At 41.8% G+C, this 19103-nt stretch overlaps 1 protein-coding gene across 2 annotated transcripts in view; it reads right to left on the bottom strand.

Moving 5' to 3' along the window:
• Nucleotides 1-2751: 2751 nt before the first annotated feature.
• The window catches only part of NRP1 (neuropilin 1), a 157662-nt gene continuing 141310 nt past the window's right edge, over nt 2752-19103 (bottom strand). The window contains exons 13-17 of one of the 2 annotated variants that reach the window (XM_030798131.1): nt 17595-17732; nt 11491-11762; nt 10902-10998; nt 7955-8005; nt 2752-5608 (exon numbers count right to left, since the gene is read on the bottom strand). In XM_030798131.1, the coding sequence (XP_030653991.1) occupies nt 5319-5608; nt 7955-8005; nt 10902-10998; nt 11491-11762; nt 17595-17732 (848 nt within the window). In that variant the 3' untranslated portion in view covers nt 2752-5318. The remainder of the gene's footprint in view (nt 5609-7954; nt 8006-10901; nt 10999-11490; nt 11763-17594; nt 17733-19103) is intronic. The other variant, XM_030798130.1, reaches the window with a different exon arrangement.

Raw genomic sequence — 19103 nt, 5'->3', positions numbered from 1 at the left:
TCAGAAATGATGGGGCAGAGATGCCCAGATCACTGGAAGGAGCATTATGAGGAACAGAGACCTGCTCTCCATCCGGGTGAGTCATTGTCTTGTCCAAGCTGCACAAAGGCAAGACTCAGAAGCCCCTTCCAGGACAGTGAGTCCATTTCCAGCCCAACATTCTGCCAGAGCAAGTGACTTTCCAAGTCCATTCACAGGGCAGTGATAAAATTAGATTATTTGCTATGAACATTATACACTTGTGAACGCCTGCATCATTACAGGACAATTCCATTTAGATGTGGAGATGAGACAATTTTTCTGCATAGAAAAACCCTCTCTTGGGAGCCACTATTGACAACAAAGCCCTATTATCTGATACTTTCTTTAATACAAAAGATTAAATAGAGTTCCATCGAGTTTTACCATTCAGGAATTTAATATCTTTGGAAGGTATTAAGCTGTGTGTGCTATGTAAGGCAACGTCTTTTGAATAGAAGGAATTGGGTATTCACATATTGGTGTGCATTCCCCTTTCTCCACTGACAGCACTGTGATAAGGAAAAGAGCACTTGCTATGCTTCTGCCACACTTTAAAGTTTTTAATCCAGCAAATTACCACATCAGCAGCCTCTATTCTCTATCAGAAAAGCCCACTTTTAGGCCCCTCACAAGTAATCAGGCAGAATGACCACAAAGCGCACTTCTGGGTTAAGTGAGATTTTAAATTTACCATTGTTAGTCCAGGCTGCATTGTGTTTAGACGCTTCTGAAAAGTGCTTTGTGTTCAGACACCACCATCTGAAGCAATGCAAACTTCTACACACCTGGCTCGGGTGGCAGCAGACAACGCAGGGACTTCTTAAACCCGAATGTGATGACAGGTGGTCTGGGGATCTTATTAAAATGACTCAGCAGGTCTGGGGCACAGCCCGAGACTCTGCATTTCTAACAGGCTTCCAGTGATGCTGCTGCTATTGCTGCCTCTTGGGACACATTTTGGGCAGCTGGGCCCCATGTGAACCTCTCCCAAGTTAATGCAGAACTATGGAATGGTGGGAGGAATGGAGGAGAGATGAGACCAGATACATCCTGGACTCATCACTCAACCTCTCTGAACTTTGGATTCCTCATTTATAAAGTGGCATGAATAATTACAAAACTTACCTTACTTACCTTTCACAGAGCTGCCGTGAAAATAGCTAGTTTTCAACAAATAGCAGTGCGATGCCATCACCATAGACAATCCCCATACTCTTTCTCTCCTAAAATGATAGGATGAGCTCCTAGGACCTTTCCTGTATGTGTGTGATAATGTGATGTTCTCCTCTGAATCATCTTTCAATGTTTCTTTGGAACATTGCGAGGAAAAAGTCAGTTCTCATCGTTGTCTTCCATGCTTCTTGGTGCTAAGTTCTACTCAATGTGATAGTCCCTTCATCTAGGTTTCTCAATCCCCAAGTTGAAATTCTGCTTAAGATCCCTTAGTGGATATAGTTTAGGGAAATAGAGCTAATTCTTGGCAAAACTGTTTTTTAATGCAACACAAACTGTTATAATTACCATTGGGAAGCAGAAACATTATGGAATGCTGATTTGATTTGCATAAAAATACAGTGCAATTCAGCGCAAGTGGCAATTAATAAGTTATCAGGGAAGAAAGGAGACACAACAATAAACCATTTTTATGTTTTAAGTTAAATGTTTCAGTCCTGAATCTGGGAAGTATTATACAGCAATTTAGCTTGTTAAACCTAGTACGAAAAGCCTAGCTTAGTCTCTAACTAGGGAAAAGAGTGAACAGCATTCATGTTGAAGTTCTTCTCAAACAATGAAACAGAGATAATATTAGTGCATGGCCCTTAGCATTTTTCAGAAAGTATGTGTGGATTCATTCTAATAGACTCCTTGGAAGTCATCATATTTTCCTGGAAACATCCATGAATTTAGGTAGAATGTAACTTTAGTAAAGCCATTCTCTGTCTCTGACTCTTTTCTGTGAGTACAGAGACCTAAAAACCCATGCATTAGGGAAAATTTTCTATTCTTCGTTAATCTTGGAAAATGCAAAAAGGCATAAGTGTCCAGAGAAAAGCAGGAAGTGGAGGAAATACTGATTGATGGAGCATGGCTGTCCAAAGCAGCCCACTCCTCAGGGAGCTCCTGTGCTTCCAGGAATAAGTTTTCCTACAGTCAGAGGACGGAAGTAGAGGAAGACTTACTGGTCTGTGAGTAATAGAAAGTAAGCTAGGCCAGTTTCGTTGTGAAAAGGGCCCCTTTGACTTGACACTTCTGTTGTCTTTGTTTTGTTATTATTTTTCCTATTATTCTGGTCCCAGATGGAATAAAAACTTTCCTAAGAATTAGCAAACAGCCAGTTGTAATGTCATACCCAACTTTTCCCATTACCTAAATGTAGCATGGGTACCTGAATAAATACTGCCAGGTTCATTACTATTTTCTGCAAGAACAAAACTTACCAAGTTATGAGTGAATATGATAAAAGAAACTTTACCAAATGACATATAGAACATTTGACACACATTTTAGGATCATTTCCATTCCTAACATCGAATTCTGTATTCCTTATCATGACAGAGTCCAATTTGAGCTGAGATTCTACTTTCGGAAAATGTCTTCTTAATCTTCTCTCCTTATCAGGATATTTTAAAAAAGAGAACTTTTAAAAATCTTGAAAGTTATTGGATGGTGGCATGTCACCAACTTCTTTAACTAGAACAGTGCTGATATAATAAAAGCCATCAGGTGTGTGATATTTTATGAAAATGTTTAATTCAACTGTTTCTTTGGAATGTAGTAGTCATAGTTTGGAATTTAAGTTACAGTTCAGTTCTATGTGGTTTTTATGCTACTCAGTGTCTGAGAATACAAATGTCATTTAAAGTTAAGGCTTCGCTGTTCATTTTGAAACAACAATTTACAAGTGTCATATTGTCATAGAAAATAATAATTTCTGTAAAAAAAATCTGCACAAAATCTTATGATGGTACAAAACATGAAGCAATAATATACCAGTAAAATGAAAACATTTTACTACAGAAAGTTTTATAGATTTCCATAAAGAAAAAATATGTTATTTTACACTTTTAAAAATTACAAAACAATCTAAAACAATATAAACTGAACATTTTGTAACACTGCCTTTACAAATTAATAACTTTATAAACATATAATTTTTAAATATATTTATCAGTGCAAGATACTTTAAATTTTAAAGTTGCAGTATCATTTTTCCTTGGCTGAGGACAACTTTAAGTCTGTTGCCTTTAAAAACAAAAAACAAGTGTTTCTTAGTGCTTTCCTTCTGGTAGGATTATATCAACTAAATGAATGCCTCTGGGGACAAAAAACTATTCTTCTTCCATGGTGATCAATACTTTCCTGGAAACAAAAGGCATTCTCAATCCAATTTAACTAAGATGAATGGACGGTCTCATCTATGATGCAAATGTGACTCCCAACAAATGTCTTTGAGTGAGACGTCTAGCAGTGTGGAAAGGAAGATCTTACATATCTCATGTCCAACATGGCATGATAAAAATCCACCAAAAACAACCAAAGCTTCTTTGGGTTAATTCATAGGCTGCCTGGTAAGATATTTGCTTTCCTGTGCTGTTAGAGGCTTAGATGTTGCCAGCCCTAAGGCAGGCTTATTCTTTGTGAGCCACTGGAAGTTTCTAGAAGCATTCATTTAAGTCTATTTTTTCAAGGTTGCGGTTATGAATTTTTAAAACAGTTGTTTTGACTTTATGTGTTTCTCCCCCTCTTATCTTAAAATACTTGACCCTCAGGCATCAGGATTTATAGTTTCATTCTTAAATTAACTGTTCTCCCTTCCACTTCCCTTGTGTGACTCAGTAGCAAAACAAGAAGGTTCTCTTGGGTCATTTTTGCATATTTGGATAGAAAAATCTCATGCTTTTGGATATTTGGAAGATTTTATCCAGTTCTTCCTTTGGGTCTCACTTGAAAGCCAATTTGTATTATTTCTTTCCTCAACTTATCACTATTTCTACTAAATGCCAACATTTCTATCAAAGGTCATTTTGAACAGAATAGATAAGGAAAAAAGATACTGTCACTTTAACCAGTTAACAAGAAAACCAAAGTTAGACTTTGGAGGGCAAAGTTAGGAATTTCCCTTATTTATTTATTTTTAAACATAAAGTCTAGTAAAATCGTTTGCCATTCCCAGCAGGTTAAAGCTGCAAGTTTCTTTTCTGGACAATGGCAAATCCTCCAATTCTAAGAGAGATAGGAGAGAGAAAGAGAAAAGAGTTTACGTTTGAAAATACATTCCATATGAAAGAACAGTAAGAGAGAATATTGCAGCTTTATACAAAAGGGTCAAGAAACATGAAATTGAACTACAGAAAAAGCAGAACAATTAAGCCACGTTGCCAAATCTTCAGAGCCCTTGCCTGCCCATAGGGGCTGATGTCTCACACGAAAATAAACTTTCTTCTTAGTCAGTGGGCCACCAGGGTTTGATTAAAGAGAAGGGCTTTCACCAGCAAGAAACAGAGTGGGTCGTTAATGTAACACAATGAACCAGTACAAACAAAAAGGCACTTGAGAGGACATAGACTAGCCAGTGCCAAGGATGTGTGTTTTTGTTGTTGCGGTGGTCAGCAGTATACCCAGTGGCCAGCCGTGTTCAGGGATGGCACTGTTTTCTGTATGGAGTTCACAAGCACGAGGTTTATACAACACTGGAAAAACAGCAAGAAAATCGGACAGTATTGCTTCGTAAACAGAACTGACACACTATACTGGTACTGAGGCTACAGTACTTTAAAAAGAAAACAGCCTAATCCTTCTTTGCCTATGCACGACGCGGGCAATTATACACAAGTACAACTTCAGGAGTCCACTGAAATGCGGTGATTCTAGTATATTCTGGGCACTGGGTTTCAGGTAGCATGTCCATCCAAAGGGCCACACGGAATACGCTTGGTGCCAGCATCTTGGATTTCGCACAGTTTCCAAAAAGAATCCATAGAGGGGAGAGGAGAGATAGAGAGGGGGGCAGGAGGGGTCGAAATGAATGATTATGTCAATCATACTTGGTCTCAACACCAGCATCTGATTATTCAAATGAAACCAACAGGAAAAAAGCTGACTGCACATGAGTCCGATGGTGAACACAGCTCCTTGTCCATGTCTGTCGGCCATAATCATTGAAGCTCCTGAGAAAAGCCTGGCTCAGTGGTCATCAACACACTTCCCAGCCTGTATAGTGAAAGATCAACAGCTCCCCAGCTCACTCCCATGCTTCCATTTCCATCCTCTGACTGTCTTTTCACCTCTGTCCGCCTTCATGCCTCCGAATAAGTACTCTGTGTATTCAGTTTGTCTTTTTTCAACTTCACACCATCCACAAGTTCAAAGTTATAGTTCTCCAGGGCAGACAAGTTTCTTTCTGACATCCCATTATGCCAACAGGCACAGTACAGCACAACCCCACAGACAGCCCCCAGGAGGACCCCCAGGGCGCTCATGGCTATGATGGTGATGAGGATGGGGTCTAAGGTCTTCAACACATTGCCTGGCTTCCTGGAGATGTTCTTGTCACCTTCTCCTTCACCTTCGTATCCTGGCGTGCTCCCTATGGAAAAAAACAATATTGTCTCCATGAGCACCACCAACGGACCAGATGAAAGCAGACAGAAAAATAGAAAGGAACGAAACGGGAGCAAATCACACACCCCAGTTTTGCCTGTCATGTCTGACTCACTGTTGGGAACAGAAATGTGGGAGGTGGTAGTGGGGAGTGGGCGCTGGGGCTTCTGACAGACTGCTTAGCACGTGGAAACAACCCATTCTGGATAAACTGGGAGGTTCCATGCTCATCTAATTCAGATTTCATGCAGCCCCATCTGTCCTAGATTGTAATCTGTGTTTACAGTCCTTGGCTAGATACGTGATCATTAAGTTTTGCAAAATGCTGAGTCACACATTAGTTTAGCAAGGGGATTTTACCATTCCCAGTGCATGTACCTAATCCCAAAACAGGCACGAGAAAAACCTTCATGGCTGCCCTTCCACGTGGTGCTGTTTCCCGGATCTGGCATGGTTTATGCATGTGTTTGTTCTCCCATATGGAAAATCTTCAAGTCAAACAAATTTTGCCCAAAGTCTACAGTAGTTTCAATAAAGAAGGAGTGATTTTTTTAGAACAAGAGAATGCTTGCTGCTGACATGTAAACAGAGTGTGGCTCAAATTGAGAAACCATGCCTGTCATGCCGAATAGAAGACATTTACTAATAATCAGCATCTTTGCAGCCCTGGCAGTTTAACTAGAGACAGTTGCACTGCTCTGCAGCTCAGTCACTGGGGACTTGTTTTCTTTAGAGTGGAACAGGAGAAACTGTTAACATGGGAGCTTTGAGCCTAATTACCTGGTACTAGAAAAGGGATGAAAATGTTAAAGCACAATATGCCTGGGGTTTACTTAATGGTGTTCTGATCAACAAAGATTCCAATCAAAGAAAACTAAAAATATGAGATGCAAGTCCCTAACCAAGAGAAAACAAGCCTTAGGGCATATTAATATTTTCTCCCTTGATGAAATATTGTTTTGAAACAACTTCTAATACAGTTTACATCTCTGTGTGGACTTGGTAATGTGTTCATATTACTAACAGCATGGTGCAATATTTATTTGTCTCTATGAAGTCCACGACTGGCCATAGAGTAGGATCCCATTTCTAACGGCAACAGATGCTGACGTGCATTGGTGATCAAGGTGCAGCACCACCCACAGCAGCTGTGAGTGACGCTGGAGCAAGTGTCCAACAGCCCACAATGCTGGCTGGGAGATATGGAAACTTCTGAGAATGGACTAATACCAGGCAAGGCCTAACTCTGATCAAAGGTCTTGCATTTGATCACAAAGCAGCATTCAGCAAAAACACACATTTATAGTTCACCAGGCTAAAGTGTGAGGCTACCACCTAATTAGCTATGCTACTTAAGTTTCAGTCTCACTATCTGTAAAATGGGGATAAATACAACCCCTAGAGCTGCTGTGAGGATTAAATAAGATAAGGTATGTAGGACGGGTGCAGTGGCTCATGCCTGTAATCCCAACACTTTGGGAGGCTGAGGCCAGGGAATCGCTTAAGCTAAGGAATTCGAGACCAGCCTGGGCAACATGGTGAAACTCTATCTTACAAAAGACAAAAAAATAAGTTGGGTGTGGTGGTGTGGGCCTGTAGTCTGCTCGGAAGGTTGAGGCAGGAAAATCGCTTGAACCTGGCAGGTGGAGGCTGCAGTGAGCTGAGATCATGCCACTGTACTCCAAGCCTGGGTGACAGAGACAGACTCTGTCTCAAGAAAAAAAGAAAAGAAAAGAAAAGAAAAGAAAAAGATCAGGTATGTAAAGTGCTCAGAACATACTAACTGTTCAATAAATCCTTCTTATCATCATCACTGTCATCACAAAACCAAGGTTCCAGTACAGGAAGATGGGAAAACATGAATCAAACACAATGGATTATCTCAGAAATTGGACTCTGGTCTCTTAAAGATCCTAGCTGGATATCAACAGACACAAGAATTTGGGTTGGTTTCAAATAACTGTGTATGGAAATAGTCTTCATTAATTTTCTGTCTTTGTAGTGATAAACTGAGTGTATTTGAGCTGACTATCCTTTATGTTCCACCTCTAGACTGGGCAGGGAAGGGCCAGGGTGGGCACACTTCCCAGGCTCAACCAGGTGTACAAGCAGGACCTGTCACCGAGGCTCTCCAAGTCTCATGGGCAGCTCGGAAGTGGGTACTCTGTGAGTACAATCCGACCTACAGCACCAACCCAGGGCCATGGGCATAGATGTTTTTTATTTGAACTTTTTGACATACCAGTATATTAGAGTTCCACAAAGTTTCTTCATAAACACAATGAAAGCCATAGTAAAATTTTTAAAAAATTGCTCAGCAAGACAAATTTACCTGTTTCATCAATTTTAATTTCTGGGTTCTTTTTATCCAGGTCTGCTGGTTCTGACAAGTCAAACAAAATTGAAAGAGATATTTGAACTGCCATCAAAATATAATGCACCAAACTACACAAACCTTTAGGTACATGCACACACACACACACACACACGTCTCTACTGGGCTCCTTTTGGATTTTTTAGTTCAATCAGAAATCACCAAATAGATCAAGAAAGAGGCAATGTTAAATGACCAGGAAATTGGTAATGTGATGTCACAACACTGCCTTTAAGGTGCCATATCTAAATCCAGGTAGCACTGCTGCTAGCAGAGTCTGTTGTTTTAGGAGACAAGGGTGAACTGGGTGTGCTGGCTCGTGCCTATAATTCCAGCACTTTGAGAGGCCAAGGCAGGAGAACCACATTAGGCTAGGAGTTTAGGACCAGCCTGGGCAACATAGTGAGACCCCATCACTACAAAAATAAAAAAAATTAGCTTTCCAGCTGGTTAGGAGGCTGAGGTGGAAGGAGAGCTTGTGCCCAGGAGATGGAGTTTACAGTGAGCCATGACGGTGCCACTGCACTCCACCCTGGGTGACGGAAGCGAGACCCTGTCTCAAAAAAGCAAAAACAACAATAACAACAACAAATTTAAAAAAAAAAGAGAGAAGGGGGAAGAGACATGGTTTTGGCATCTGAAATGTGGAAAAAAATCTGGTGAATATAGGTTCTACTGAAGTAGATTTGCACATGTGGCGACTATCCTATAGTTTGCAGATAACTGCTTCCTAAATTTGGTGTGGGTTAGTTTGGCCTCTCGAATAGTATGCCAACTGTTTGAGGCAAGAGACTGTGTCCTGTGTATTACAAAAATAGATAAATACATAAAATAGCTATCGAAGAAGTAGAGTTCCAGTATCCCTGTGGTACTAAGTACAAAGCAGGAATTTTTGAGTGCCTTGTCCACTGCTGTATTCCAGCATTTACAACAGTGTCTAGCACATCATAGGTGCTTTAATAGATATTTGTTTTATGTATGAATGAACGAAAGATTAACAAATAGTTGATAATCTCATAGCATCCACACCCAGATGTTCAAAGATGCATATTTGATGAATCATTGTACAATTGTCTTACAACTATTTTTATTGGTAGCAACATAAGCAAATAAACAAAGTGGTTTAATGGAGCTGTAGTTGTGACTTTCCCAATACAATGTCTGGCAGCAACTACAGCTAAATGGACAAATCACAAGAAAAGAAAAAGTCCCATAGAATTGTCTCAGCTATGTCCTTCCTTTTCTTTTCTTTTCTCCCTTCCTTCCTTCCTTCCTTCCTTCCTTCCTTCCATCTTTTTCTTTTTTTTTGAAATGGGGTCTTGCTCTGTCGCCTAGGCTGGAGTGCAATGGTACAACCTTGGCTCACTGCAACTTCTGCCTCCTGGGTTCAAGCAATTCTCTTGCCTCAGCCTCCCGAGTAGCTGGGATTACTACAGCTGAGGGCCACCACGCCCAGTTAATTTTTGTATTTTTTAGTAGAGATGGAGTTTTGCCATGTTGGCCAGGCTAGTCCTAAACTCCTGACCTCAAATGATCCTCCTGCCTCGGCCTCCCAAAGTGCTGGGATGACGGACGTGAGAAACTGCACCCGGCTCAGCCATGTACTTTCACTGGAGCATCCACATGCTGCTTTGCATATGGTATGTGGTCAGTTAGAACTTGTTGAACTGAACTGAATTCCGTTAGAACTTGTTGAACTGAACTGAATTTCGTTTCTTTGTCTTAGTCTGTGGAGTTTGTTCTCACATCCCAAAACATCACCATCATCACTCTCACTTTGGAATGGAGAAGTGAAGAAATCACAGACACTGTGTTACTACATGAAATACACATTTGTACAGCAGTGTAGATATGGATGTGGGTAATTTGTAAAGGAGTTGCAACTAAACTATTAAGCCTTATCATTCTTGTGAGGATTTGCTAAGTAGTGTGGCACTAAGCAGATCCCTTTAATAGTATGAAGAATCAAGCCTTTATTCATTGCTCCTTTCGTTTTGCCCAATTTCTTCAATGGATCCTATCAAATTATTGCCACTTTAGGGATTATATATATTCAATATATTATATAATAAAAGCTTTGTAAGTTGCTGAAATGACCAAAACCCCCATTACAGGCAGCAGACCTCCTTTGTCTTACATTTGCCCAATAGGCTTATCCCATATTGTTATAATTAACATCCTATTATATAATAATGTATAACAAAAGTTTCAATGTAGCAAATGGAGCTTAAGACTAATTACTGTGCTATTACACTGCCATTAGCAATGCTATTTGTAATTATATATCAAGAACTAGGGAATATGAATTGGTTTTCTATGTCTTACATCTACCTAGTACAAGACCCATAAAGACCAACTCTGAAATACTAGGCCAAGTCTCTGAATCTCATTGAAGTCCTTTAAGTCATTTCAGATATTTTAAAAGTCAGAAATATCTACTTGTGATAAAGCAAAGAATTATGGCTTCTATGGTTCATTAACAATGTATTCTTAATTAAAGTCATTCTGATCAAAGTTTTCAGAGGCCTGCTGTTTTGTTTATACACCCAGATATTTGGAATTATCCAGATGTCTGACTCTCCGCTGTTCATCAAAATGTTTCGGTATGGCATCTATAGCTTGTAAGCTGGGTCTTCTTAGCTATCATCTTTGGATTCTGCATTATTTGTGGAGTTTTGTAGGTATCAAGCAGACATCATGAAGGACCTAGGGTAGGTGACGGGGCAGACACAGGTAAATCGGGCTGATTTTATGCCCTGTTGCACCAGCATACGCATTTCCTATGATGTGCCGAGAGGCCACACTGAAATTCTAGGTAGAAATGAGCAAAACAAAGACCATCACATTGGCAAGAGTCTTGCCCTGGGCAAGTACTCCATTGATTTCTACAGCAGCTCATACTTACTTGCACAATCTTCTTGTGAAATGTGGTTATTAATACTAATGTCATCCACAGCAATCCCACCAAGGTTTCCTTTTCCGATTTCGCCCTCGAAAATCACCTAACAAAATAAGATCATTTTCACAGTATGAAATGCTCATCTCACATGGCAGTGTTTATAAATGCTTGTTCAGCTCCATCTATGGCACATAAATTAAATTCATCAGATTCAGCGTAAGCACACACTTCACTCATCAATCCACATTAGCTGCCTGGTGATGGCATGCACCTTCTCCTCACACTCCCTTTTTATAATACAAACTTTAAAACGGGAGAAAGCAGCAAACAAAAGGAACGATACATTGTGAAAGCACAGAAATAGATGACACGGAAGCCCTTTGTGTTCTTTCTCAGCAAATTGGTTCTATTCCTGCAATCTAGGAGACTGTGAAATCTGCTATGAAGGTGGTTATCATTGCAGCAATATCTCAGGGTTGGGAAACACTGGAAATAATTTCTGAATAATTCCCACGTCTCATTTGCACAACCTCCAACATATCATCTCAGCATTCCTGCAGCCACTGCCCTCCCCAGCCTTGGGAAGAGGTCATACCTGATAAAGTTTCAGAGACTTATGGAGCAAGACACGCCCTTCCTTCCAGTGGTCACCTTGGTGTCCAATGGCCATCCAGACCAGCTGATCGTACTCCTCTGGCTTCTGGTAGCGCAGTTTGACCCTGAGTGTGCCGACGTGGGACCCAGACATGTGATACCAGAAGGTCATGCAGTGGGCGGAGTTCTGGGAATAAACCACAGGGCTCACCAGGCGAGCCACTTTGCCCTTCTGATTTTCGTCAGCTTGGGAATAGATGAAGTTGCCATCTCCTGCTGTGACAAAGAACTGTGTTAGGGAGAGTGGCCAGGATTACAACACTTTTATCTCTCTTCTTTCAAGTCTCACTAATCAAAAGCTTCCTGCGCTGAGCACCAAGAACCCAAATACGTGGTGGAAAGGGAGAAGTGTGCATACTTGGGGACCTCGTGGGCACCTAAGGCCCTGCTCTCAGCTCTTGCAAAATGGACATTTGATTAGGGGAAGGCTGAGTGGCACTAATTAGAATACTACTTATAATGGAATGTATTTTCATATGGACACAGGCTATGGCTCAAGCTGGCATTTGCACCATCACAAGCAAACTGAAAGCAAAGTCTGTGCATAAACTGGACTGAAAACGCCTGGCTCTCTAAGAAGAAATATTATTTATTTATTATGTTTAGACACTCCTGTTGCCCAGGCTGGGATGCAGTGGTGCGATCATAGCTCATTGCAGCCTCAAACTCCTTGGTTCAACTGGGAATATTTCCATCCTGCCTCAGCATTCTGAGTAGCTATGACTATGGGCCCATGCCACCACGCTCAGCTAGTTCTGAAAAAGATTAATTTTTTTTTAAGTAGAGATAGAATCTTGCTATGTTGCCCAGGCTAGTCTCAAACTCCTGGCCTCAAGCAATCCTCCCACCTTGGCTTCCCAAAATGCTGGGATCACAGGCATGATCCACCACGCTGGGCCTAAGAAACCCTGTTTTTATGTGACTTTAAGATCGCACGGCAGCATCCATGTGAACACATGCATTAAATGAAATCACTGATATATATATTTTTTTTTTACTATTTGAGCAGCAGTACTTCTGATTAATGAAATTTCTGCAACTATGACTGCTTGATAATCATAAACCTGCAGTTTTTCCTAATAATGTAGTAATCTTTTTTTTTTAATTTTTCAAGTTCAGATTATTTTTCCCATAGTTTGTTTTCATGGTTTTTGAATTCCTTAAACACACCTGAGAGCTTGAATCTCAACTGTGAGCCCTGCTTCTATTTGATGTGGGCTTCTGGCTCAAGGAGAGGCAAGGTTGCCTTGTTGAGGTTCATTAGAACGTGCCATTTTGCCAACGTAGACACTTGCTGAACTGTGAGGACTTTCTCTTGGCTTCGCTTTTAATGACCCCCACTGGGAATATTTCCTCCTGCCACCACCTGGTCTAAACACACAATTCATGTTTCACTGTTGGCTCTGCAAACAGAAATCATCTCTAACGCCTCACCTGATTAAGTGTGAATCTGCTGCTCGGGCCTCAGTGGGCAGCAGGAGGTTGTGTTTGTTGCCCAAGAGGCTTGTGTGTTTGCAAGGTGCTTTCTCACTGTGCACACGTGGGCACATACTCCTCCCTGCTCGCCTGTGTCAATGGTGTCCAGGTGGATGTGGATGGGTTCGCGGGCAGCTTCCTTTCCTTACCTGGCTGCTTATGTGAGAGCCCACCCTTCTTCAAACCAATGGGTGGAATCATAAAGGAAGGGTGTTCACAAGTGGCAACTCTAGCAGTAGGTTTGATACTGCAGGATGAATGTCCCTCTCGCTCTCCGACCTTGCAGGTGTCCTCTGTGACTGAGCTGATCCATTCACACTTAGGATTTGTTTTGCCCGCTAATTTATCAAGATGTGATTAGTTGTCTGTGGGATGGTGCCATTTCACTGTGACGAATCCACCACGATGGGAAAATAATACACCCATCGTGCCTCTGTCCCCTCAGTTTTATGGAAAACAGACTGAAACTGGCAATGCTGCTGCCATGTCTTAATGCCACTTATTGAGCTCGTTGCTTGAAGTTTATTGAGGCTAGTCAGAGAATGGGTGTTAGAAAGAAGGAGAGAAGTGGACGTAGGTAGAGGGATGCTCTCCCATTGGACATCCTCACTCAACTGCACCATAATCACTTCCCACCCACAACCAGACAGCGAGTTCCTCAAGCACAGAGACCCCCTCCTTCATACCTGTATTTCCAGTGCCCAACACAGCATCTGCCATGTAACAGGGCTTCTCAAATGATGCCTGTTCAGCGCACTAAGAGAGATGCCAGATTTCAAGAATCCTCTGCCTGAGAAAGTTCTTATGGTCCCTGCCCTCTCACACTGTGGTCTTTAAATATGCTTGTGTGGCCAGGCGCGGTGGTCCACGCCTGTAATCCTAGCACTTTGGGAAGCCGAGGTGGCTGGATCACCTGATGTCAGGAGTTTGAGACCAGCCTGGCCAACACGACGAAACCATGTCTCTACCAAAAATACAAAAATTAGCCAGGCGTGGTGGCGGGCATCTGTAGTAGCTCCTACATAGCTGTAGGACAGGAGAATCGCTTGAACCTGGGAGGCAGAGGATGCAGTGAGCCAAGATCACACCACTGCACTCCAACCTAGGCAACAGAGACCCTGTCTTAAACAAATAAATAAATATATATATATATACATATAAATAAATAAATTCAAAGTGCTCGTGTTGCTCCTCTGCTTAGAATTCTTCAGAGGCTGCTCACTGCCTGCAGCCTATCCACACTTCTTCACAAAGAGGGAGCACTGACAGCCCCTCCAATGGACCTTTTATCCATCCCCTTCCTGTTTTCCTCCTGGTCACTGCATCACCAACTAAAGGTATAGTATAAACAACCAGCAGCGTCCTGCCAAACACACACACACACACACACACATACACACACACATGCACACTCACAATAAACACCCAATCCACAAACTTCTGCTCTACTCAGTGAAAATGGAAGGAGTCCAATTTCATCAATTTCCTTGTCAGTCTCATTAGGCAAGGAGGGAGCTCTCAAAGTCATGCATACTCTGCTTCTATCTAACTGCTTCCCATACAAAAACCCGTGCAAAGCACACCAAACACGAGCCAGTAAAATAAGCCTAGCTCAGCCGGTGTCTGAGACAGGGCTGCTTTCCCTGACCCCTCTTCCATCATCTTTCACATGGTCCATTGTCACTGGCCTCTGCCATTGGAAGCCCTCACTGAACCGCACTGTGGTCGCTTCCCAACCATGATCAGACTGCGAGTTCCTCAAGCGTAGGGACCTCTTCCTTTACACGTGTATCTCCAGTGCCCAAGTCAGCATCTGCCCTGTAACAGAGCTTCTCAGATACCACTTGTTCAGTGAACCAGGGAGAAATGCCAGACTTCAGGAATCCTCTGAAAGGAGGTACCTAGTTCCATTCTTAGAGGTCAAATGCAGAAAACCAAGCAAATGGGATGCCTTTCGATATATTCAAAATTAAGCAGCAGGATATTTTACCTAGCTAGTGTTAATTTTCTTTTTAAACAACCCAGTGTCTGGTTTGCAAAGTTTCACCAAATAATATTACAAAAAAAGCACCATCTACTCTCTAATGTCAGTCTATGTGCGGGAGCTTCGTGGAGGGCTCTTTTCATCTAGATCTTTTTCCCCTTAACAAGTAGTCCCTGCCTTTCAGATGTCGGGCTCACCCATCTCTCTATACAAATGATTGTGTTTCTAGAGCTGCAGGGGCTCTTTCTAGTCGGAGCTGACCTGGCACAACTGCCAAGTAAATCTGGGTGGCTGAGAGAACAAAAGAGTCAAACCCTTCTGAAGGAATCGCACTTCTCAGCTGTTAATCTAAGACAAGCTCTCCTTCTCTGATACTCTAACACATAAAACACTGATATTTTCCCTTTCAAGGGTTTTATCACAGTTCTGGGTCAGGAACTCTGTCTTCATTTTCTCAATTAGCACTTTACTTCTGCAAGCCTTTTAGCTTTTGTCTCTGGCTAACATAGCTTTTAACCTCCTTTGAATGTCAGATCCTACTGAGCCATTTTGCTTCACTTTGCATCAATTTTTCCACCATTACTGCCTTCATTTTGGCTAATTGCATTTAGTTAATTTGATGCCATTTATATGTACAGTGCCATTTACAGTCAAAGTATTTTAAGTTTTCTAAAACTGCCTGTCTTAAGATTCAATTGAAAGTGTCTCAGATTTGAAGGAGTCCAATTTTATCCAATTTCCTTGTCATTCTCATTAGGCAAGGAGGTAGCCGTGGTGGAAGGAGGCCTATTCAACCTATTTAATGGTTATATTCACTGGGAGGAAAGTGAACCACAAAATGGGAAAGGCATGAAGTACCCTTGGCCCAGCCATCAGTCCGCTGACTCACTCACCCAAAGAGCCAAGATGGGGAGAACTTAATGAGATTTCCTAGCATCAGCAAATGCCCCCCTGGGGTACCTTTTGGGAAGCCACCACTTGAGCAAGCAGTGCTCTGTAAATATTTCTGAGTGGGTGCAGAAGTTCATGGATTGGGCGTTTGCTGTGAGTGTGTATACGTGTGTGTGTGTATGTGTGTGTGTGTGCGTGTGTGTTGGGCCAGACATGGCTGGTTGTTTATTTCTTTATTTTTAATTTTTATTTTTTTCCTTTAGAGACAGGTTCTAATTCTGTCACCCAAGCTGCAGTGCAATAGTGTGATCATAGGTCACTGCAACCTTGAACTCCTAGGCTCAAAGGATCCTAAAACAGACTCTGAGTAGCTGGGACTAGAAGCGTGCACCCTTATGCCTGGCCGATTTAAAAAATGTTTTTATTTTGTAGTGTCAGTGTCTTGCTATGTTGCCCAGGCTGGTCTCTAACTCTCTGACTCAACTGATTCTCCTGCTCTGGCCTCCCAGAGTGCTGGGATTTCAGGTGTGAGCCACCACGTCCAGCCTGCTGGTCCTTTATACTGTACCTCAAGTTGGGCAGTGAAATGACTAGGTGGGTAGCAGGAAGGGGGCAGATAATAGAGTTCACTGGAGAAGCTGCCAGCTTTTTCTGTCCCCCAACCCATTCCTCCCCCACCAATTAATCTTAGGAAGAAAGTAAGGCAGGAGGTGGTGGGAGGGTTGTGAGCTAGAGCATGGTGAGGTTTCTACCTGCTCAAAGGAAATACACTACACTTTAAATCTTTCCCCAGTGAGTAAGAATCCCACACCACCTTGCCCCACCTCCCCTTCAAGGGTCTGGAGAGAGCAAGCATTGTGAATTGTTTCTTTAGTTGTAAAATAAATGAGGGGACATAATATATGCTTGGACTTGTTTGAAAATAATTCAGAGTCAAGGATGACAGACATAAATTAAGTTTCCTATGATCTGATAATTGTTGAAGCAGGGTCGTGCACATAGAGAATTCATTCTACTTTTCCTTTTCCATTTGCGAATATGTTTGAAATTGCCCAAAATAAAAAGTTCAGAAAAAGTATAAGATGAGGCCAGTCACCGTGCCTCACACCTATAATCTCAGCACTTTGGGAAGCTGAGGCAGGTGGATCACAAGGTCAGGAGTTGGAGACCAGCCTGGCCAACATGGTGAAATCCCGTCTCTACTGAAAATACAAAAAATTAGCCGGGTGTGGTGGTGTATGCCTGTAATCCCAGGTACTTGGGAGGCTGAGGCAGGAGAATCACATGAACCCGGGAGGCGGAGGTTGCAGTGAGCGGAGCTAGCGCCATTGCATTCCAGCCTGATAGCGCCATTGCATTCCAGCCCGGGCAACAGTGTGAGACTCTATTTAAAAAAAAAAAAAAAAAAAAAAAAAGTATAAGATGAATGCTAATTCATACATCCTTGCCCAATTTGCTGTTTTCAAGGAGGCCAATCAGTGGCCAACTTCAAGGGGCATTACTATGATTTGCCCTATGCTTCTCTCTACTAGGGAAAGAGACATTGTTAATTCTAGAAAATAAGAGCACGTGTGAATGCCTGTAGTAATTCCTAACCCGCTAAATTCACAGACATTAGCAACCCTCCCAGTAACACAGCCTTGGAATCAAAGAGAATCTGCAAAGCCATGCAGCCGAAGTGAACTCTGTGATACCTGTGTGATCCTGAATGGGTCCCGTCTTGCTGGTCAACACACTCCACTTGAGCTGCACGTGATTGTCATGTTCCCAGTGGCAGAAGGTCTTGTGAGAGCCCCAGCCAAATTCACAGTTAAAACCATATGTTGGAAACTCTTCAGCGGGTGGGAAGTAAAAATAAGAGACGAGCAGAGAAAGACAAATTTGATCATTTAGCGTCACAAAGGCCCTTCGTTCACTCATGGAAAGCACGATTTATACAACTTTATATCTGTTTGAAAATTCTGGGAAAGCCAGGATTACCAAGAAACCAAAAGACGCATGGACATGTCAAAATGTTTGCAAAACCACATTTAGTAATTTCTTTAAAAATCCAGCTTTAAAAGGATTATGGACTGCCTGTCAAATTGGGTTTACATAAAATTTCCAGGAAGGCTATTTTCTAAAGTATGTGTATTACATTTGCAGCACTCTCCCCATTTCCACAGTATTTGATATGAAAGTCATTCTGTTCTTGAGGATAAATCATATAAGTTGATACCCACCAATGAAAAGAATCTTAATTAGAGATTGACCCATGAAGCCTCAAAAGTGGAAAGTAACTTGGCGAAATGCCTCACCCGGGAGGTTTTCTCTATTTCTACCTCACCAGTTCATGCTTCAAGTCTTCAATGTCAGGGTTAGAATCTCTTAAGCATTTTAAGATTATTTTTTTCTTCCATGCTTTCTATAAGGTCGATTAAGTATAAATTTCTGCTTTTTTAATTTCTAAATTTACATATAAATTGTTCACCCGGCTTAAAACCTCAGTGTAAGGTCATCTAAATCCGAAGCCCATTTCAATCGCTACTCGCTTTTACTTCTGTTTTCTTTTTTTTAATGTTCAAAAGGCTTCCTTAGGAATCTGAAAAGACAGAGTGAATGAATTCACGGGAATGACTTGCCTTGTGTATGCCCTCCAAGGTGCTGTTGGACTATGGTGTTTTTAAAACCCCCAGCCTGACTTTTTATGCAGCCTCTTTTTGAAAGGAGCTTAACTTTTAAGTATGGGAAAAATGAAATCATTGCTACTTATCCCAAGTATGACTGTTGTTTTGGTAAACATAAGCTAACAATAAAAAAAAATTCTAAAGATGAAATTCTCAGGCTTCTGCCCCCTCTTTTCGTCCTCCCTATAAAGAACGAAGCCCACAGACGCAGCTGTTTTCTCCAGTGAGGAAGGGCCTTCAGGCTTGTCACTGAGTTTAGGCAGTCCACGAGGTGGCAGCATTGAAACAAACAGGAAGGCGCCTGGGGCATCTGGCCTGTTGAACTTAAAAATAAGCCTCAAAAGAATCCCTATGAACAATAAGGGAAGTCTGGTATTAGATGCTGTATTAGGGTCAGGCCAAGACCTTATCTCATTTTGAGCTTCTCTTTAACTTGCTTGTGTTTAAACAAAGTATCTCGCCTTCTGCTCTGAGCCTGGTCTCCATGGCCCCTCCCGCAATGGCAGGAGGGATTTTAATGGCAAGATTTACTAAATA

This window comes from Nomascus leucogenys, chromosome 18 (genome assembly GCF_006542625.1).
Source record: "Nomascus leucogenys isolate Asia chromosome 18, Asia_NLE_v1, whole genome shotgun sequence".
NCBI classification, from domain to species: domain Eukaryota; kingdom Metazoa; phylum Chordata; class Mammalia; order Primates; family Hylobatidae; genus Nomascus; species Nomascus leucogenys.
This window is presented reverse-complemented; position numbering and strand designations above follow the sequence as displayed.